The following is a 22,283-nucleotide window of genomic DNA, read 5'->3' as shown; positions in this document are numbered from 1 at the left end:
AACCCTGCAAAGAAGCACCCTCATGCCTCAGCCAGCCCCTCCACAGCATATTGAGCCCAGTCAGAGCAGCCTTGGGCTGGCAGGCTGACTCCCTGGGCCCCCTGCCAGCCAAGGCTGCTCTGCCCTAGCTCAATGTGCCACAGTCCAGGTGTATGTGTAAGGTGTGCCCAGGAGCTTCCTGGTAGCAATAAACTGCAAAGCAATAAGCTTTGTAGTTTATTGTTGCATATTAATGGCATGCGTAGATACACCCAGTGAGCTGTGTTTTAGGCACATCAGGAGCAGCCCAAAAGGTCCTGTTAGAAAAATTTGGGCACCCTCTTAGGGTGCATCCAGATGAGCCTGCCCATGCCTCTTGCTGCATATCATTTAAAGGAAAAGAGAGTCATTAACACTTGTGGAATGAAGAGTTTAGAAGGAATCAAGCAAATTCTAATGAGCCATGAAGTCAATTGACTCTGTCACTGCTGCATGGATAGAAGTTCTGCTGCTGTTGCAAGGCAATTGGCTTTAAACTTTGGAGGCACCAGGAATCAGAGGGGCTGCAAGTGCACCCCCCACCCCAGATCTGCCACTCCCCATTATCATTCATAGGGCAGACATCAGTGAAGTAACGAGGGAGCACATGTGGTCTGTCAGGCACATGCGGCAGGAAAAACATGTGGTGAGAAGTAGAAGCTTCCTAGCCAGAATCCAAGGAAGGATTAGAAATTTGCTACAGCCTTTTTACTTTCTAGCTGTGAAGATGGTACATTTGGCCACAAGCTGGCCTATTTTTTCCAAGACTGTACTATCTGGTCAAACATTTACTTCATGTCAGAATATCTGAGATGTGAAGAAAAGTGTAATTCATGCACTGTAGACAATGAAACCATGTCAGGTAGGTTGGATCAGGTGGAAAACAAGTAAATATCTCTGTGGAACGATGACATCTGGCATTCAGGACTGGACAGATATTGGAGGATAGGAAGCGTGATGAAATGCTTAGGGAAGGAGCCTGACAAATTAGAAAACCAAGGTGCTTTTCATATTGTTCCATGGTCTTCCTCTGTGACCTTAGCCAAGCCTCTTAATTTCTCTGAACCTAATGCAGATAACTCTTTCACCTACTTCTTAGTGTGTTATGAGAATGAATTACTATTTCAGATCACTCTGAGGTGCTTTGATCAGTCATTCTTTGGTAGCAGGGCAAAGTGTTATTAAGTTCAATTGTAAATGTTTATGGTGAGCACTCAAGCTTCAATATCTCTTGGTCTGTGCCTGAGCACTTGGGACTTCAGAAATTGTTTCAGTTTGGGGGATATGGTAGAGTGCACATGGATGACTTCCCTGTGTTATGGGGTCAGGGCGAAAGTCTCTGTGATGTAGTTTATTTGTTCCTGGAACTGTAGATACAGTCATTTGTGGCAGCAGCCAAAGTGGCACTTGTGGATTCCAGTTTGCACTCATTCTGACGGGTACCTTCCATCTTCTCTTTCTTCCCTCATTGTATGGCAGTGAACATTATTTACTCAGCTGTGGCCTGGATTTGAGCCTCAGTGCCCTGGAGACAGGAAGAAGCGGTGTGGTCATGCACCAAAACTGTCCTTGTTTATTCCAAACAAAGCTTGGCAGACAGGGTGGGTGCATGGGCAAGGGTAATTTTTTTGCATGGTCTTCAGTGACCCCATTCCTGCGAGCAGGAAAACAATCATCACCGCAAAGAGCAGACACTTTCTAAAGGCTGCGGTGATCCTTTCTGATGTAGTGGGTACCCATCTCTAGTCTGAGAAAGTGATACAACTTGTTGGTCAGTCTCACTTCTGACCTGCTTTGAATTCCAAAAGGATTTGCCCACATTGGTGCCCACAGATGACTTGAAGGGCACCCTATCTTCTGACATGAGAATGAATTCTGTCTTTTTTATCCTCAGGCCACCAAGTTTCTCTGCACTGGTCCTTCATGGTCTGCAGCCCTGATCTAGGCAGGTTACCTGCTCCTAGACTGAAATAGTAGTTCCTTCTTCGTTTTCCCTGACAAAAGAGTTTTCACCTGATAGTCCAGCTCTCTCCTTTGGAGGATGATCTTTCTCCATGGATGAGACAGTAATTTCTTGTCTTTGCCAGGATGTTCCCAAGGTTCTTTTGAGCAGAAATTCACAATTGCTGGATAGTGCTCCTGGCTGTCTTGTGCTGGAGAGATCATGGAGCTGCTGTCAGGGGGTGGGATAATAAAAGGATAAACAGGTTATTAAAATGGAGACAGTTCGTTCCTGCAGGTGAGAGAGCTCTACTGAGACCTTGAAAGCTGAAGGTCTGCGTGAGCCCATTGCACTTAAGTCATCAGTCTCAATAGCTAACAACACACAAGAGAGCAATGTAACTAGCATCCCATCTAGCTGCTTCTGACTCTCTAGCCTTGGAGACCAGATATTCAGTTACACCTGGAGACAGCTTTTGACACAAAGCCAGAACAAGACTTAAACTCATACCCTGGGGACCGTAGCAAGATGCCTAACTACTCTACCATCAGATGTTGGCATTAAGGTTTCAAAACTGATGCTTAATTAGAGCTCAGTCACCCTCTCGGGCTGTCTTAAGCTGGGGAATCTTCAGTGCTGTGACCAAAACCCAGCCTCTTCTGCCACACCACAACCCTCCTTCTAACCCTCTGCCTTTCAACTTTCACAAAGAAAATAGTAAAATATTGAGAATTTGTAAAATGAAGTGATCTGCCCTGGGTGTCTAGTAGAGATTTTTGTGCTGCAGGTGGAGGCATCCTGGCTAAGGTTGGCATGCAATCGGCTTTCTGTATGTACCCTCGGCAGGTGCACATGGATCTAGAATACTGTGTATAGCTCTGGGGATCTCAGCAGCACAAGCTAAGGGCATTAAAAAAGAGCAACAGAAATAATTGGGAAGGGAATGATTTAGGAGGAGCAGTAGAAGAATGAAATAGCTTGACAAAGTCAAGAGGTGCTTGGGGTAAAAAAGATTATGATAATTACCTACTAATACTTGAAGGGGGGAACTATTTAGATCAGCATGTGAGGATGTCAGTGGGGGAAATATGAAATTAAGCAAAGGGAAATTGGGGTTGAATATAAGGTAAAGCTTTGTGGTTCAGTCTTTTTAGACTGAGGAAAAGTGTTACCTGGCAAAGAGTATGAGTTCTATGATTAGGGTCATTTAAAACTACAGTCTGAAGATCCTGTCCTTGTCACTGAGGATACAATAAATATTCCAAAAGAGCATTTTCATGGATGACTTCTAACCTTGGTGTATCTGTACCCTGCCAGATACACTGAGCCTACTGAAAATTATCACTGAGCTTTGTGTACCTGATGGAGCCAGGTATATGTCTTAGAAGCCTTAGGCCAAATTTTCTTTTGGTATAAATGAACTCAGAGAAGTCAGTAGTGAGCCAGAGAACTGGTTCTCTTTCCTGGTTCTTGGGTGACAGTGAGCTGGAGCTGATCAGTGTATAAATTAAACCATATGCCCATCTTTCAGTAACTGGGACCTTTCCAAGGGACATTTTTGAGAATATATATCTATAGATCTATAGATATACCTGAATATACCCGATTCCCAAGAATTGCTTCCTTGGAACTGAGTAGTCAACACTTCAGTAGAAGATCCAAAGCACTCCACTGCATGTCATAGTTAACATGCAGAAATAGTGTCTTTCACTGAAGAACCAAGTAGCATCTGTCATAGAGGAGCTTCACGTGGAGCCTATGCTTTAGGACAGGGGTGGGCAAAATGGCAGATCTGGCCAGTGGCCAGACTCCATTTCCCAGCAGCCCCTGCCCACCTCGCTGTGGCTGGTTTCTATGGACACCCCAGCAAGGGCAGTGGTGGCCAAGGTTTCCATGGAGACCAGCACCCGCAGGGCATATAGCTGGGCAGGGAGCTGTGCCAGGGGCTGGCCTGGGATCTTGTGGCAGTGACAGTGTGGTCTGGAGCCAAGGCAGAACAGTTATCTGCTGCTCACAAGATCCCAGTGCCATGATCCGCTGTCACTGCCACAAGATCCCAGCCCGGAGCAGCTCCCCGCCCAGCCATGCACCCTTCCAGAGCTGTGGGGGCCAGTCTCCATGGTGCTGTTACAGCCCCGCCAGTGCTGGGGTCTCCATGGAAACTGGCTTCAGTGTGGACAGGGGCTGCTAGGAAGTGGAGTCTGCTGCAGGCCCGGCCAGACTTTGCCTGCCCCTGCTTTAGGGTCCACCAAGGTTGCAGGAATGTCAGCGATGCTGCAGTAATTACACTCAGCTCAGCATTCACACCATTAGTGGTAGAAGACAGGCTCTTTCCTGTTTAATCAGCACATTGGGGTGGTTGCACAAATCTTCACAATGGTGCTGCAGTCCCAGCATTGTCTGGGCCTTCCTTGTTACACAGTAGATGTATGGGTATAGAGTTTGCCTTCCCAGTCCTTGACAGAAAGTGACTGTACTTTACACCAAGAATAGCTGTCTTGTGGGGTGATGTGTAACCCAGTGACATCTCTTAGGTGCTACACTGGGGAAGAGACTCTACCCCCTGGAAGCACTGCATACTATGTCCCTTGGACAAGTCATTGTCTATCATACAACCCTCTAAGTCAGGGGAGCAAAGTTTTGCAGTATGGGGGGTGCAGCTGCAATTGAGCTTAGCTTGAGCATGGGCTGTTTCCAACCTGGCCAGAGCTGTGCAGCTGGATCCACCATGCCCCCCACAGTGCCACCATCACTGCTTCTCACCACCACTTGGGCAAAGTCCCCCTTCCCCAAAACACCGCAGAAGCCCTGTCTCCAGGCCAGATAAAATGGCTCTGTGGTTGCCAACCCCTTCTCTGAGTGCCCCTCAGTAGTGGTTACAGAGGAGTTTGGTGGCATCAGTCAACCTATGTCAACCAAAAAGAGGTTTAAACTGAGAAAAATAGGACACCTAGGAGAGCACCCTTTTTCCAGTAACAGATTGAAAAGAAAAAGCTGTGATCTGATGTTGCTGAGAGTCCTTCTGCAATGTTTCTTTAGTCACCATTGAACCATTGAACATGGCAAAGTACTAATTTGGCTGGCAGGAGCCACTGCAGTGCTCATACCTGCCCCTTTTACTCTTTGAGGCAGTCAGGCTTTCAGGAGTCTGAAATATAGGAGTTGAGGGCCACCATCAATGATACTTACTAGAAAATGCATCAGCTGGATATCTGGAACAGGAGTTTTGTGGGCTACTGCATGCTTATAGCTAACTGTAATAAAAAAGCTCGAGCCCTGCACTTCACTTCTGATGCCTTTGCCCTTTGGATTCCCTCCCAGACTGCTGCTTGGCTCTGACTCTACCACTGGCTCTTTCTTCCATACTTTGCATACTTATGTATATAGAAATACTGCAAAATTGCTGCTCTTCAGCTGGTCCTTTCCTTAACTCTATTCCACAACCTTTTGGACTGTGAACATACAATCATACAAAGCTTTTTGACATCAGTATGTTTCCAGTCCCTGGGGATTCCATAAACCTCCCTGAGTTCACCTCTCTTAGTCTCCGACTGAACCACAGAGGCCATTCCTGACCAATCTCTCACAGAGCAGCTCCCTATAACATGACTCATTTGGTTGCCCTTCTTGTATACTTTGGATCTTTGTTCTGTGCTTCCTATAATACAGTGACCAGATTTGTACACATTATTCCAAAAGAGGACATCCAGCTGCGTTACTGGATGCTAAAGTAATAATGTCTGTGGGTTTCTAGTCCATAGCTTTCCATATACAACCAAAGACCTTGTTTGCCTTTGTTACTGCTGCCAGATGTTCTGCAGATGGTTTTCAAGCATATTGCGGTGAACGTTACCATGCCAGTGAATTTCAGCAAATTTTAAGAAGCTCTGAAATGATTTCTTTTTCCAGATAATTATACGCAAGTTAAACCAAGCTGGGTTGATACTTGATACTTTCCAATTTTGTTACCTTTTATTACCCCAAATCACTACCTGCTATCAGTTCACTCTGATGGATTCACTTCAGTACTCTCCGTTTGTCAGGTCTTTTTCTGGCTGCTTTGTTGGAATCGCCATCTAAAAAGCACTTCGCCAAAAATTATGGCAGTTCCACTATGTTTATTACTAATTTTGCATTCATTGTAGTCTTGACTCCCTCAAGAGAATAAGAGTGGGCCTTTTTCTGAGGGAAGGAGGAAGGGGAAGGGACAACCTCAAAAAAGATTCTGATGCTCCCCCCTTTGTTTCTGGTGTAGATTTGCTGACAGCGAAGGACTACCACTGCCTGCTGCAGCTGCTGTGCCCTGACTTTCCAATGGAACTCACTCAGAAAGCAGCAAGGTGGGTCTTCATCTGCTCCTCTTTCTATGGTTAGAACAACCCTGTGCTACGGCTTTAGTCGCTACAGCTAAATAGATTCAAATGTGAGCATGGACATTTAACCAAAAGGCCAGAATTATTTGTGGAGACATCATGATTTGAGGTTGAATAGTGGGTGCATTTTCAGCAATAAGAAGTGGTCTGCCAGGGAATGACATACATAGCACAGTGATGCTAAGGTCCGCAATGTTGTTATTGACCTCATCTAGATGCAGAAAATGGGCCATGTTTAAAACAGTATTAGCTGGCACATTTTTAATTAACCTGATTTTAAACTCTATTTTAGATCAAGTTTCTCTCTGAAAATGTGTTAATTTTCCTCCCAACATTCACCATGACTAGCCAACACTTTCTAAAGACTTCAATGGGCAATAGTGTTCAAAATATTGGTGATTTCTTAATGTTAGCCAACCTGTTAGAAAATACAGTTTATGTTTCTATCTTAGATAGGGCTTAGAGGGGATAAGTGGCTCAGGATACTGGGAACATCATATGGAGCTTTTGCCTCTCAGTCACTGGTTACTGACTATTAGACTTCTGTAGGTAATGGTGAAATGAAGTGGGGGCATTGATCCAAATGCTATCAGGCATAAATGCATGTCAACCACAAGATAACAATATATGTGGTCTTCTTACTGGCTACCTAGTTCAGAACATAAGCAGTGGAGACTGAACTCTCTCGAGCCCCAGATATGGTCCTTCCAGGCCCAGGTCAGGCACTTGAGCAAGACAGTGGCTGCTGTCTGTGTCATTCCTGTTCTATGGATAAAGAGGCCTTCAGTTTCTAGGCAGCATTCTAGCACCTCTCATCAGCATCATAGTCCTGTGAAACATGAACGAAAGAGAGCAAAAGAGGCGTGTAATCCATCTGCTAGTACATCCACGCTGCTCTTTTTTGAAGTCTTCCTCCTTGAGCACTGCTGTCCCAGATGGAATGCACTTAATGCTATTAAATCCAGCTAAAACTAAGGACAGAGCAGAACAGCTCTCTCTAGTCTACCAGCGAGGAATCCTGCGCTTCATATCTCCCCTAGTGTAGCCTCCTGCACTAGACCAAGAAGGAATACTAGAGCTGTAGCAAAGATTTTTTTTGCTACAATCTTGCATGGAGATGCAAAAGCACCATCCCACACATGGGCCTGTATTGTAAAGGGCTCCAGCTGAGTTGAGCAAGGATTTGGGAAACAGCATGAAAGGGAAACTTCAGAGTATCTACACATATTATGATGTTTGTGTCAAGGAATTTAATCCACAAGGCTGTTGTAAACTAGAGGCCCCGTTCAGGGGTAGGCTTCCCACAACTGCACTTCTCTGTGTGTGTTAGAGACAGACTAGCCCGGGTTTCAGAGCAGGTGTGCAAGAGAAATGAGATCTCCGTCTGAGGCACCCTGGCTCAGGTGGGAATGACCTCACTCCTGCCTGTTTAGACTTACACACACATTAATACTGTTTTGTTAATCACTAATCCAGTTGAACAAGCTTAATAAAACCAATTTCTGTTCAAAATTGGCTTCCTTTTTTGTTCCCATCCACAGTTCTGTCTCCTTGTTTTCGTCCCTCATCCTGGTCTACGTTTTTCCACTAGTGCTGTCTCCCTACTTTCTCTCTTCCCTATAAGTTTCACAGGTTAAAACAGACAAGCCTTAATGGACCACTTCTGCTATCACAGAGTATGGGCATTATGAATGCCAACCTTTTCACAGGCTGAGCACCCCACACAGCTGTGATTGCTTTGCTTTGGGAAGGAGAATGCACTCAGGAGTATCAGTAGCAGCAGTCAGTGATTAAGCTGGGGATCCTGAAATTATAGGTACTGTCAGGGCTCCCTCCCTTCCAAGGGGGGAAGGTGAGTAACCCACAAGTCACATGCCAGGGTCAAAGCAACAAGTATACCTTTTATTGCAAGTAACAGCAAAATAGTCTAATAGCAACAACTCACTACAAAACCACTAGTGCATTGGGCTGGAGGAAAGGCACTCCCCACCCTGTCCTAAGTCATTACCTGACTTGTCTCAGGAACCCCAACCTGCATCCAGGGTGGCAAGACAGTCTTCTTTATCGGGTCCTCAGCCTTGTCCTTCCCCAAAGTGATTCCACCAGGGGCCTAGTTCTCATGACTTTTATCCTGTCACTCCCACTCCCTATCTCTTTGGGTTCTCCAATCAAAGCAGATTCTAGCCCGATTACCTTTTAGGGATTAGAGCAAAGCTATTATTTCATGCTGCAAAGCTGTCATTTAGACATGCTGCAAAGCTAATATTTCAAAGTTCTCTTTCCAGAGCTATTAGTCCAAGCAAGAGCAGTTCCTCTTTCCAGAGCCATTGGGTCATGCAAGAGCAGTTCCTCTTTCTAACTTTATCCAAAGAACAAGAACAGCAGATGCATTAGGTCATTACCCTGTGGCTACTGGGTTCCGCAAAGCTGACCCCCACCTCCGGGATGCCAGCTTAGCCTCCTCCCAGAACCCTTTTTGGGACAGGCCTTACATACCGTTAGGAAGAGACCAGCCTTCTGAGTAGCCTCAGAGCTGCATGACTGAGATGATCTCACAATATAGCATGATCCACTCTTCCAGGAGTTGTTGCTATGCATTGATAACAAACACTGGAAGAGAACAAGGTCAGGAAATGTCAGGGCAAAAGAACAGAAGCAACAACAATTTAAGGTTTTATTGGCACCAAAACACAGGGAGCCTAGTTTTTCTAGGTGAAGTGCAGATCTTCTTGCCACACCCAAGGGAGAACCAGACTAGTAGCTATTTCCTTAAGGCCGTGGAGGCCCTGATATTCAGTAGGACAGTAGCTATGCAGAAAGTTTGAAGAGTTTAATCTTCAGAGGTGCTGTCTGGCTTGCAGAGTCTTTTACTTAGAGAAGGATGTGGAAAAGAGGGATTTTCTGGTTTGATGCCATAAACAAGGGCCTGTATCTGAGCCCCTACTTCTGCAGGCCGTAAACTGAATAAAAAAAAAGAGTCTCCCTGCTGTCTTCAGGTGCTCTGTTTATTGTAGGCTGTTAACAGCAGAAAGCAAGCCAAGTCCCAAGAGACCCACCTGCAAGGGTGAACTACTCGTGAGTAAATGCTCCCAGGCAAGTTTCTACAAATCCAGGAAAGCAGGAGCAGATTTGCTGCTAATGGCAGCAACTTGCTCTCACTTCGTGGGTCCCTGCAATGGGCCCCTGCCACCACCAAAGGGAGCTCTAGACTCCCACTGGGTGCTAACCCAGGGGCTGGCAGGGAGAACTGGGGCAGGAGACAGCTGGAGGAGCTGCGGAAGACCCTGCAGCTGCCCAGCTGTGCCTGCCTCTCCCTGCTCAACCCAAATCAACACTGAAACAGTGTCAAAACTCTGAAACAGATTTGGAACAGTGATCCAAAATACAGAAATGAATCACTGTCCCTCCAAAAGAGCTGAATCTGCAACAGAAACGAAACACAGCTGTTTCACGCATCCCTAATCCTTATCTCCCAACCACAGGGCTTGAGCTGGGAGATAAGGATCTCCCAGCCCCTGCTCCCTGATTGTGATCTTGGATCAGGGGGCTTGGAGCTCTCTGCTGCTGGGACAGGGGAGCATAATCCTTGCCTAGGCTCCTGTGGCAGAGCCCACCCCAGCAGTAGACAGCTCCTGGGGACAGAAAGTAATCTCCTGCTGCCTGCTGGCTGACTGACCAGGAGCAGATTTGCTCACAATCAGTCAGCTACATGAGTGCTACTGCACATTAACTAATCGCAAGTAAATAAGTTTGCAGGTAGCAAATTTACTCACGATTAGTGAAGTTTACTGTGTTGTAAGCATGTGCACATGTAGATGTGCATGTTTACTGTGCAGTAAACTATGCTACTGCATAGTAAAGCCTCCCATGTTGACACACCCAGTGTCTCTTAATCTTTAATAGCAGCAGATAAGTGAAAAAGACATGAACAGTCCTCCTTCCCACCTGTAACCTAGAACCCATCCTGAGATTTTAGCTAGTTAGCAGATTATGAAGTTCTTTCATTGGCAGAGTAATCCCAGCCTTCTGCCAAACAAGCCTGCTTGATTCCTGCCAGGCCAATACACTTGCCACACAACCCCTCAAGGGAAGGCCCCTTTTTTAATTCCTTCTGGAGAGTTTGTTTTCTTGGTTTTCATCATTCTCTAGACATGTAAAAGGATGTCATCTGTACCCTAAAGTGCATAAAATCTAATTCAGACAAGCAGAAAGAGGGAGTCAAGGATGCTCCAAAATATCATCCCCTAGCAGAGATCCTGGGAGTCAGAACTGGATATTTGGACTTTGCTTGCTGGGGTTATGGACCCCCTGTGGCTAGGATTCTCCTCACACCCAGCAGTTTAGGAGAGATGCACAGACATGTTGCAAGTGGGGCTTTCCCAGCATCCCTGACTGCAATCAGCTGGCTGTTTGAGAGAAAGAGCCCAGCTGCAGGGAGTCTCCTCTCAAGTGACCGCCCTGGATTTACACTTTTCTAAGCCTTTCTGGAGTGCAGACGCCTTAGCCAACTGGAGTTGGTATCCAGCACCAGAGTGCACCTGCTTTTAGTTAGACAATTCCCCCTCATATAAACAGCTGCATAGTTCTCCATCCTGGCTTTATGACTTTCTGTAACAGCGAGAGTGTCTCAGCAAACTCAGATTAATACCAATTCCCTGCTGCTCTTCTGTAAGTGGAAGAGAGGTTTGCTGCTGCTGCTGCTGTAGCAAAGGCAGCCCCTTACAGCTTTAGATTTCACAAGCAAAATTAGTTGGTCGCCATGATGGTAATACTGCACTTCCTGTCCATAAAATGGGAGCATAGCATAACCCTCTCATTACTCTCCTCCTGCTCGGGGAAGGAGAAATGCATTGGTCAAAGCTATAGAGACTGTGCTTTGAGGGTGTGCAGATCATTAGGCAGAGGGAGGGATCCCAGCTTCTCAGTGATGTGGCCTGTAGCATTTCCAGTGCTCCAAAAGTGGTTTGAAATGCCAGCAGCTAAGTTGAATTGCCTAGGAGATGAAGATGCTCTGCCTGCCAGCTTCAAAGCCATCTCCTTGATGTGGCCACTGACAATCTCAGTAACATACTTATTAGTGAGAATTAAGAACTGAAGCTGCTGCTCTAGACAGGAAGAGGAGGAGGTGGTGGTTTCTGGGACATAATAAATAAATCAGAAGCACTTTGACATCTTCAAAGGGTTTTGTTTTAAACAGTGGCTTTTCTCCTGGGGACCCTCTTAGCCCCAGTCTTTCTTCTTTGAGATAATTAATTCAAGCTGCTCTGCATGCTTGAGTTTGCTACAGTGAACTGAGCTGATCTGAGTGGCAGGGAAGGAAGTCTTTTGCACAAACAGGTCCTTTAGCACCCTCCTAATGCACCCTCTCATGCTGCTTCCTAGAGCCTTCCAGGAGCTAGAGCATAAACCCCAAAGCCCTTTGGCCACACTCAAATGGTTCCCATCCCTTCTTGGGTATCAGAGGTTATACCTTCCCTGCTCTTTCCCTTCTCTCTTTGTCAGAACAGAGCTATATTGTCTCCTGTTTAATACTGTCTCCTCTTTAGCTGGTTTCTCCTTCCTCTTACAGTAGTGGTGGTGAGAATATTGTTTCTGTGGTTTCACTTCTGTAAACCTGCTGGCTTTAGTCCTTACAGGGCTGTGAAATTGAGAGGTTCTACCAGAAGATTACAGAAAAGACTTCACTACTGCCTCTGTCACATCTTTATGTCCTGTGTGACCTTAGCTAATATTATCTATATTTATGTTGTGGGTGAATGCAGTTCCATAGCTGTGCCTGGTACTTTACAGAGACAATGAAGCTGCATTGCTTTGGAGCTGCCCCCAAGGATTTTTCAGTCTCCAAGAGACATAACACAAGGGCATGCAGGGGAGACAACTTCATTTGTTAAGCGGGACATTCTTGCACACAAAGCACTTAGGGGGTTACTTGTTCATGCAAGGTGCATGTTGTACTATTTTCCTTTCTAGTAACCTGGGATTTGCGTGATATAAAAGTGGGAGTTACTTTACAGGTCACCCTCAGATATTTAGAAAATTGCCTCATTTGCAAACTCTGTTACAGATATAGGGCCTCATTCTTCTTTCATTGTGCTAATTTACACTATTTTAGCTCCATTCTCTTCAGCACATTTGCTCTTGGTTTACCCCAGTTTGAGATCAGACTCAGTCCTGCCATTTATACACCCTATACAGTCCCCTTGAAGGCTAACCTGCCTCCTAGGTCTGGAACCTCTGTCCTGGTCTAAGGAGAAGGAGATGTTTGGAAACCATCATCTTTTTTTGTGTTTGTTGAGTTGTTTCTCTTCACTCTTTCTCAGGATTGTGCTGATGGATGATGCCATGGATTGCTTGATGTCTTTTTCTGATTTCCTCTTTGCCTTCCAGATCCAGTTCTACTACTCAGGTGAGCCCAGACCGCTGGGAAGCTAATGTCTTGCCTGCTGTGCTAGCTTGTGTCTTTCTGTTACAACTTCTCAGCCTTGTGTCTCTTGCACTCTTTTTGAAACTGAGAAACGGAAATACTTTTTCACACAAAGCACGCAAATAATTTGTGGAACTTACTGCTGCAGGACCCCACCAGAGTCAGGAGAATTGTAATGGTATATAATTTACTTTTTAAGAAGAGCCTTGTAAGGAGTACAGTCCCTTACACCTTGGAAAATATGCCAATTCTTACTTATCAGTATTTGGGAAAAAACTTTTCGTGTGGCAACTTTTCTTACAACTGCCTCATGCGTATTTCTTCCTCTGAAGTAGCTGGTACTGACCTCTGCTGGAGAGAGGCTTATTTGTTATGCAATGTGAAACCATGCTGCTGGAGACAGGATGATGGATTAGGCAGTTTGTTGGTCTGATCATGTTCTATATTTCTAGCAATTGAAGACAGGCCCCATCCATAGTACAAATATCTGCATTTCAGCACTTCTTCACTGCATACTTCCTACTGTAAAGCCTCTGTACAGATCCAAGCAGTATTCCTGACTGGGGCATGAAAGTGAAACAGCTCAGGGGGCTAGTTTTGTGAATGAGGCAGAACTAGGGCTGGAATTGTCTGCACTGGGGACAGAGTCTGAGAAATGTCCTGTGTTCAGAAAATCTTTCCTTGCTATAGCAAATATTTTCACAGTGAGCTACAGAACCTCAGCACAGCCTCAGGAGTCATCCTGCTGCCCTCCTCCTGCTCACTTGATCATGCTCCCCCTCATAATGCACCACGTCACTGGACTCTACACACATACCCCCTCTTGCGTGCACATGCGCAAAACACAACACCCCATTTCTCTTCACACCGGCAGAACATTCACATAAGACTCTCACACTCTTTCCCATCAACCCACACACATGCAAACCACTCTGAGTGGAATCTAGATTTGTAAACTGCTGACCACAGCCATAAACAACCTTGTTTAAAATTAGACTCTTGCAGTAAACAGTGGGTTAGCACTAGGAGCCTGGGGGGAGGCTTCCTGCCAAGTCCAGCCCTGACCTGCCCTGGCCTTCTCTTTAGGTCCTGTGTTGTATTTACTTTGGAGCGGTGCTGAAGCAGGCTAGGATACAGCCTGGAGCCTGGCTAACCCATTCCTGCTACTTCTTCAGTTCCAAACATTCCACTTCTTGGGTGACATTTCTTTGAATGGGAACAGAAAGGGAAGGGGAGATTTTTGAGGGTGTAAACTAGTCTGGTAGGGTGGTATTAGATACTAGCCTGCCCACCCCAGTTTTACCTATGTGCTGCTTCCTTTCCCCCCTGGAGAAACCTCATGAGAATGAGTGGGTGCCTACAACAACCTGGGGTGCCTTGCAGCTGTGTCAGCTAGGAGATTATAGGAAAGATGTGCCTGTATGAACTAAATGTGTAGGATGTGTCATGGTGGGTTCATTCTTTCAGTGTCATAACCAGCTGTAGAAGCAGGGGATGACGGTTCAGTCCCAGCTCTAGTAGATCAGGTGGATGTTCTAGTTGTGCCACAGCCCCGAGTTCTGACCTGTCCTCTGGTTTTGCAGAGTTCCTGGAGAGTGTGGCTGCTATTTATCAGGATCTGTTGGCTGGTAAGAATCCGAACACTGTAATTGTTCCAACGTCATCCTCTGGACAGCACCGTTCCCGCCAGGCTTCAAGTGAGTGCAGCCCACTTGATGGGGTGGAGGCATCTCTGTTCTTCCAGTGCCTAGAGACCCTGCTTGATAGGTCAAAATACAGGTAAGATCTGGGACTGCAAGGAAGACTCTGAGCTGATACCTGGAAAACTGTCTTAGTAAGGGTGGAGCTCTGAGGAACTACAGGACCTTGGAGAAGCTGTGAAGCCCTCTAAGCATCCTTGGGTGGATATAAAGGGGAAGAACCCTAATAGCCCTAACACAAAAAAAGAGAAACTACATCACAGATGTCAGAAATGGGGGCTTGAGCTGATACTTGAGATGAAGGGTTCTGTTGGGGCTCTGCTTCCCCATAGAGCTCTCATCTCTGCCTTGGCATCCTTCCAGAGAGAGGCTCACCCAGCACCATGTATTGCAGTAGGAAATTTGAGTACCACACTCTGCTCCAATTAATTTGTATGTAAAATATTTAAACTGATCATTAGAGTAGGTTTCTCACATCCTGTGTGAGGAAAACCTACTTCCCTGTATGAGCGTGCTAGCCACTGAGCTGAGATAACAGAAGCTGGTGGTAACAGCACCATTACCACAAAGACAGGTCACTGTTTGGTTTGTGAAAGGGAAGGCTCGGAGTTGTGGTGCCTGAGTCCCCATGTAGATCTAGTCTCGTCTCCCTGTCCTTGGACTGGAGGCAGTCATGGCTGTTCTTGGAAATCTGTCTCAACTCAAAGGCATTCCTTAGTAAAAGGACAGCGGTTAGGAAGCTAAATGAATACGCCAGCTGCAATTTGCCGTGATAGCTTGGCTTACTTCCTTCAGTCCATTCCTGGAGGATATAGTTATCACGTACAACTAGGTCTATGTTGGAGCAGGTCAGACATCTGAGAGACAGAAGGAGGTGATGTTCTACCAGTCATGCTAATTTTGCTTCCTCTCTTCATGTAGCTGTCCCCCATCCACCCTTGTCAAAGAGGTACTGAGCAGTGTCCAGAGACTGACTTTCTATGGATTCCTGATGGCACTTGCAAAGCATCATGGGCTCAACAGAGCTCTAGGTGAGGGAAGAAGAAGCCCTCCTCAAACCCCTGTGGGTCTGCCTGGATTTTTCTGAGTCAAAATTTTTCTGGGATGTACTACACAATTGTGCCACCTATTTTTCATTGTCATTCTTCAAAGCACAGGCAATATCTGCCTGAGAGGAGAAGTGCCTGAAGCAACAAAACAGAGAGATATGAATTGCTTCATTTATCTCTATCACATGATGCCTCATGATAGCAATATTGTGAGTAGATATATTCAGTTAACACTGGGTGGAAGGAGTCAGGAGGAGGTAAGGTGACTGATTGCTTTCATCAGTTGCAGTAGTAGGAAACTGAGTTCAAGTTTCCTTTCCCCCAGTGTTAAGTGACTATGGTCTATGACTGCAAGAGAAAAGGGAAGAAGAAATGCATCTCAAGTGCTAAAAAATTCTGCTGTGCCCTTGCAGCAAAAGATCCTAGCAGGGTCCCAGACCTTCCCTTCTATCTCCCCCACCACAACAGGAACCTCCTGCTTCCTCAGACAGTTGTACCCATGTGGTTGTGTGTTGTTGGTACAAAAATCTGCCATTTAGCGAAAATCTGATCACAGTGTAAAATACATCAATATAACATCAGAAAATAAGGCCCAAGGGAGAGGAGACACAGCTGGTTGGATTATTCAGGTTATTTATTATCTGGTCAAATCCTCTTAATTGTCACAGGCTTGTAGCCACCCAAAGTTCTCTACCAGACCACTGTGGAAACCAGTGATGGTAGCACATGGGTCCACGTTAGTGCAGAGGACATGGATCATCAAAACTTGATCCCATTCGTCTGTTGCATAGATCAATGTTGTCCAAGATCAGGAGGGCTGGGGCACTGCATTGGCTTCTTGTTAGGAGGCCAAGAACTCTACTTAATTTGCATGGATTTCAAAACCCACTGTCCTGTGCCAGCTCCCTTATTCCTTCTTGTGACCTCCCTTCCTTTCTTGAAGAGGAAAGGGAGGAGCTCACTTGTCAGCTGAGTTTGGCAAGGCTGAATTTGGCACCCCAAGGCTGTCCAAGGGCCAAAGAAGAATATTTGGATGCCTGAAGCTCTGATCTCTCAGGATGCTGGCCTTGCAGCAGGGGACAAGAGGGATGACCACAGGCCTATCCCACCATGTGATGCCAAGAAAAGCAGAGGGGCAGCATGGGTAGTGTTTCTGTTCCTATAGCTCCATGCCTGACTGTCTGATAGTCTGCCACACCTCAGAGAAGAGTCTCAGTGGAAACTGCACTTCTCTTCCCTGTGGGCCTGCTTCTTTGCACAGGTGTGTCATAGCAAAGAAGCAGAATCATCCCCTCCCTGGCTGAGCCCCCTCTCTTAACAGTCCATTTCTGTTGCTAATGTTTCTCTGGGGCAGGGCTGCTTACCCAGCAACACAGAGATTATGTATCAAAGGAACATGAATACAACCCAGCAATCCCCTCTGCAAACAGGCTTAGGGAGCAGTGATTCATTGAGGAAGGAGATGTATGGATTGTACCAAGCAAAGCTTTTTTTGTTAGTGCTACAGAATCCACTTCCAGCAAGGTGCAAAGAAAACAGATGGGATGAGAAAGCCCTGCCCACAGCTTCCATTGTACCCTGTACAAAGTGTGTGGGTTTTTCTTTCCATTAACACAGGCCAGTCCCCTGGCTCCCTGCCAGCCTCATGCCGAGGCCTCTTACAGGGGAGGGGCAGCTGCCGCAAGTCTAACAGGTGCTAGCATCTTGGCAAGGAAAGGAAGATTCTTCTCCTGATGTCTTTTAATCTTTCCTGCAGGATGATTTCAATAGGCTTTGGTCTGCAGAGGATCACAGGCTCCCCATAGCCCTGCAGCCAGGGCAGTTCCAAGGGAAAATTTCAGGAGCAAAGGAGCTTTCCCACAGTGGTCTGTGTTCTCTCTAGTCTCTCTGGGGCCTCACAAAGCCAGCAGCCCCTCTGGTAGAATAGTGGGGATTAGAGCTGCTCCTTCTGGCTGGGGCGGCACCAATGAGTTTGTCAGGCAGATTGGAATCTGCAGCCTAACTCCAGTGTCAATATTGATTCACGAATCCTTTAAGTGTTATTTACTGACTCGCCCAAGTAATTCACGTGCCCCAGAGACCTCACTGTGCATTCTGCAAATGCAGGAACAAACCCAGGATTTAGCCGGGTTATTCTTTTAATTGAGCTCATGACAGAGAGCAGGCTGGAACACTGCTCAGTTCCTGGGCTCCCATCTCCTGGTGCCAGGGATGCTGGAGTACCTGGCTTGTCTGATGTTTGTGGGAGGGGGCCCAGAAATGGAAGCAGCTAGGGGCCTGCTACCTGTTTAGGGTCTAATTGACTTGGTGGCCATAAATTGCCATATTTGAGAACCTATGCCAAGTGCCCTATGCTAGGTGGGGGTATGAATCCACAGATCCTGCCTGCCTAAGAAGCAAAAAACTAGGGTCAAAACCCACAGACAGAACATGGCAATACAAAACGCTCATCCCAAGGACACTGAATGATACTAACCTGTTGTTTCACTCCTGCTAATGCTTTGAAGCCTGTTTGTACTTGGGGTTATATAGTGGCACAGACCTGGCCTGGCCAAGGCTCCCATCTCTGGGCATGCCTGCCTGACTCACTCTGCCCAGGGCTGGCCTCTCCTACAGACAAACTGGGCTGTGGCCCAGGACAGTCTTTGTAGCACTGATCAGTAATCAGTGGCTTCTGATTGGGTGCCATGGTTAACACATGAACATGGGAGAGGAGGTGCCAAGATTTATTTTGCCCAAGGCAGCAAAATAGTTCTGGTTGTCTCTGTGTGAGGGAATGGTAACTACAGGAGGGGCTTTGTAGGAGGCTTCTGCCCTTCTTGCCAGTGTAATTTAGAAGAGCAGCAATGTAAACTGCTGCCACAACAGGCCCAGTCACCTCCCCACATTGCATGCAACTGTCAGCCCAACTAACATGCCTCATCAGGACATTTCCTCAGCCTGACAAAGGGCCCGAAAGCTTGCTAAGAAGAATTTTCCCCACTATTTGAGTTGGTCTGATAAAAGATATCGGATTTACCCAAAGAACCTTATCTGCCTCATCAGGACCCTTGCCTTCCAGTGAGGGACAAGAGAGATGACCACAGGCCGATCCCACCAGCATATCTTGCTCATGTTGACAACAGCTGCTACCAGAGAGCAGCCTATCCAGTCCTGTCTTCCTCATGCCTAATGAACAACCAGGGTTGGGCCTAGCTGCCTTCCTGTAAGCACTGTCTGGGGTGGGGAATGCTTGGGCCTCATGCCAGAGCTCAGAGCTACCACAAGTTCCCAGTGACACTGATAGATGGGTCCCCACAGCCTTCAGGCCACTCTTGTAACCCCGGCTTCTGACTCTCAGATTCAGGCCTGTCTACACAGCAGCCAGTTACCAGTCCATTGCCCACTTTGTTCTAGATATGGTTAATGCCCATGCATATGGCTAGCTCGCTAATAGGAAATGATGCTGTTAATCCTGTGCTGCCTGGGGGGACACGTTCACCTTTCTGTAACTAGGCCACTGTATTGTTTTGCAGAGTGGAGGGACCTCCGTAACCCCTGGCTGTGTAGGTTGCTTGGCTGGGTTTTTCTCCCATCCCTCACATTCAGACCGAGCTTGGCTGTGTTAGTGAACAACTCAGCCAAGGGGTGTATGCTGGGACTTCCATTTCTTGCCTGTGGTTCCTCAGTTTGTATAGGCAGCTATCTCTGAGGTGGCAGGGAGGGTCTTTTCAGCCACTTAAGCCCAATACTGAATACCCCTGTGGCAGAGCCCCGAGCAGGGACTCTGCATGAAGCCTGTTGCAACGTGGCCAGGCTCTACACTGAAGTGTGCCTTGCTGTTGTTTTCCAGGGGCTCTGCCAGATAAAGGAGATTTGCTTCTCGACCCTCCCATGGACCAGGAACTGGAGAAACTGTAAGTGCCCAGAGAAGAAAGGAAGGTAACAGATCCAGCACAGCACGCTGGGAGGCTGGGATTAGGAACTGTCCTCTCTCCTCTCATCCAGCCCTAGGACAATGGATGAAGGAGCCCTTCAGCTTAGGCAGCAAAGGCCTTTTTATGTAGGGTGCAACAGACAGAAGTCCTTGGCACATGCTTGAGAAGCAGAGCAGAAAGCTGTCTGCAGTGAGATGCAGTGGTAGCAGAGAACCCCCAGGGCATGGGGAAGAGCTTTTTATATGTGCATGCTCAGTCTGCTATGGCAGAGTAAACCAGGGGGAGAGCTAGTGGAGCACAGACTGTGGCATGAGACGGGGAGTTCCTCAGCACATGAGGGAGGATTCACGGAATCAAGCCCCCAAGCTGTCCCGCTAGCTGTCAGAGCAGGGGTTCCCTAGTCTGCTGTGAACATCTCCCCCCAGTCACCGAGTGAATTCTTTGGCAATGGCCCCCATCATCTCTGGCTTCCCCCTGGCAGAACGACTTATGGGGTGAAGGTTGCTGATGACCACCTAGGGTTTGTCTTTTCTTTCAGGGTAGCTCAGGTTTCAGGGCTCTCTATCTCCACTCCTGCCAGCTCCAGTGGGGAGCCAGCCAACTTGCCTTCCCGCAACTCCCCCAGAATCAACTCCCCCTGGAAGCCCCTGCACCACCGTAGGAAAGTGGATACGGAGAGTGATATCTCCGCTGAAGAGACAGACTCCTCGGAGAACTGATGTGAAGTTACCAACTCCTCCTCCTGACTCCCCCGCAACTGATGGGATGCAGGACGGAAGACCACCGCTGCCCGGAGGCTGAAGTTAGGTCCCACCTGCATCTCCATTGCATGTGCCTCCCTCCACACCACTCCCAGGTGCCTCAAGCCCCTCCCTGCAAACCACCATCAGCTCCTGTCCCAGACTTGACAGAGGAATCTCTCTTTCATCCAGAGCCCAGAACTGAGGCCACGTCCAGCTGAAGAGTTATGCTGCCCCCTGCTGGCAAATAAGACAAATGACCCAAAACTCGCCCTAGGAAGACCACCCCATGGCATTCTACAGCTGGCAGGAAATATTCTTCTCACCACTGATCTCACCTTCCCGTGCTTGCTAGGTGCGAGGAGCAGAGGGAGAGCTAGTACAGATGGAATCCCATCTCCCCAAGAGCTTCACTCAGATTATTCCTGGTAAAGCTGCACTTGTCCTAGGGCAAAGGTGGAAGAAAGTTCTGTAATTCCCAGAAAAGTAAGACCTAGTTGTTGCCCTCTCTACTCTTCTCTGCTTTCTCCTTGGTCTCTAAGAGATGCCAGAGCAAACAAAGAAACTAGATATTCAGTTAAATACTGCACTGTGCTCATCTGTTGTACTGGGCTAGCCACAGGGTCCTCTCTGGGAACATGCTCCTTCTAATGCCATCATAATATAATTTACTGTTATCTTAAGAGCAGCAACAGGGTGGACATAGCACATAAATTTCCCCTTGTCATGCACCTTGTGGTCTGCAGTGTTTTAGCTATCGTGCTAGCTGGGATGGTATATGACAGGAGTTGAAGGGAGCTTATCTTGACTTAATCTGAGTTATCTGCTAAATAGGTGCAGGCATTGATATGGCAAAGGACTCAAAATCCTACCTGAATTTTGCCCTTACAACTGGAAGAATGAAGCCTCCACCACCCTGTTATTCCTGCAGAGCTCAGCAGCTTGGACTTCAAAGCCCAGAAGCTCGTGGAGCTCAGCCTTGGCATCTCCCAGTCTGCTTGAGTCTTCCCCAAAAGCCAGTTAGCTCCTGCCCCTGTCTCTCAGTCTGAAGGAGCTTCCTTGCTTCTCTTCCGTCACAGAAAGCTTCAAGGTGCCAAATACCAGGAACTGTTTCCCAAGGGTGTGGGGTTGGCATCCAAATGGTCTTGGTTGCCTGAGGGATCTGGTTTAAGAAGAATTCTACTCAAAACCTCCCATGCCTAGGTCCCTGCCCCACCCAAGAAGAATATGAGGGCAGGGGCATTTATTTATTATAACTTATTTTATTTATTATGTTTTTAAACTGCTATAACTTTCCCATCTGTTTGGGAGTGACTATAACATGAAGGAAATAAAGCATGCTGTGGAAGGTGAATGCTAAACCTGGGGTCTCCTGCTCTGTTCTGTCCTAAGGAGTCAGCACCACCACGTGCCATAAGGTAAAACAGTAACATGTTTCACAGCTTCATCCGTCTAAGCCCGCAACCATGCCCAAAGGCTAGTACAGTATTGGAGGTGGAATACACACCAGAACATGCTCCACAAAGGGCAGTACAAATGGTACTGAATAGGGGAAGGAGTGGGCATGCCCCCATAGCCAAAGGCAGTGGTGCTCAACCTTTTGGCCCTGCAGACCAGATGCACAGCATAGGGTCTCTGTCCATGGGCTGGATTAAGCCCGTGTTCCAGGATTGGAGGCTGCCCCAGCACTGCCTCCCTGCTATGTGCCAGGATTGGGCTCAAGGGGCTGAGCGGCCCACTTGTGTGCCAGAACTGGGACTTACCACTACCCCTGCTTCCCAGGATCAGGTATCCAATCACATCTGCAGGGCCCAGGGGTTGAGGCTTCCCACGGGTCTTGAAATTTTGTAGTAGAAGAGTTGTGCCACTGCTCCCCCACTCCAAATTTCTGGAGCCATAGAAAGCCCCATGGGCTGAATGACTTGCAGCCCAGGGATTGAGTGGCCCCAGGGATGATACCAGGAACTGTTTCCCAAGGTTGTAGAGTTGGAATTACATATATAGGGTGAAAAAATGAAGGTGTCCCAAATTATTTAGCTTTGAAATGTGAAAATATCTAGACCGTCTGGTCAGTGTCTAACCTAGATTCTAAATCCTTGGGAACATGTATTTCTTCTGCA

The 22,283-nt window shown here is 47.1% G+C and overlaps 1 protein-coding gene across 5 annotated transcripts in view; it reads left to right on the top strand.

The window, feature by feature from the left end:
* CUNH11orf49 (chromosome unknown C11orf49 homolog) overlaps window positions 1-21,524 on the top strand; it is a 174,388-nt gene extending 152,864 nt beyond the window's left edge. For 3 of the 5 annotated variants that reach the window (XM_019519279.1, XM_019519278.1, XM_019519280.1), the window contains 6 exons: window positions 6,216-6,300; window positions 12,654-12,739; window positions 14,341-14,536; window positions 15,379-15,488; window positions 19,339-19,402; window positions 19,962-21,524. In XM_019519279.1, the coding sequence (XP_019374824.1) occupies window positions 6,216-6,300; window positions 12,654-12,739; window positions 14,341-14,536; window positions 15,379-15,488; window positions 19,339-19,402; window positions 19,962-20,142 (722 nt within the window). In that variant the 3' untranslated portion in view covers window positions 20,143-21,524. The remainder of the gene's footprint in view (window positions 1-6,215; window positions 6,301-12,653; window positions 12,740-14,340; window positions 14,537-15,378; window positions 15,489-19,338; window positions 19,403-19,961) is intronic. The other 2 variants (XR_002097724.1, XM_019519282.1) reach the window with 2 other exon arrangements.
* The last annotated feature ends 759 nt before the right edge of the window (window positions 21,525-22,283 follow it).

This window comes from Gavialis gangeticus, unplaced genomic scaffold, assembly GCF_001723915.1.
Source record: "Gavialis gangeticus isolate Ggan-Ray unplaced genomic scaffold, GavGan_comp1, whole genome shotgun sequence".
NCBI classification, from domain to species: domain Eukaryota; kingdom Metazoa; phylum Chordata; order Crocodylia; family Gavialidae; genus Gavialis; species Gavialis gangeticus.
Note: the sequence above shows the minus strand (reverse complement) of the source record. Positions and strands in the feature narration are given on the sequence as shown.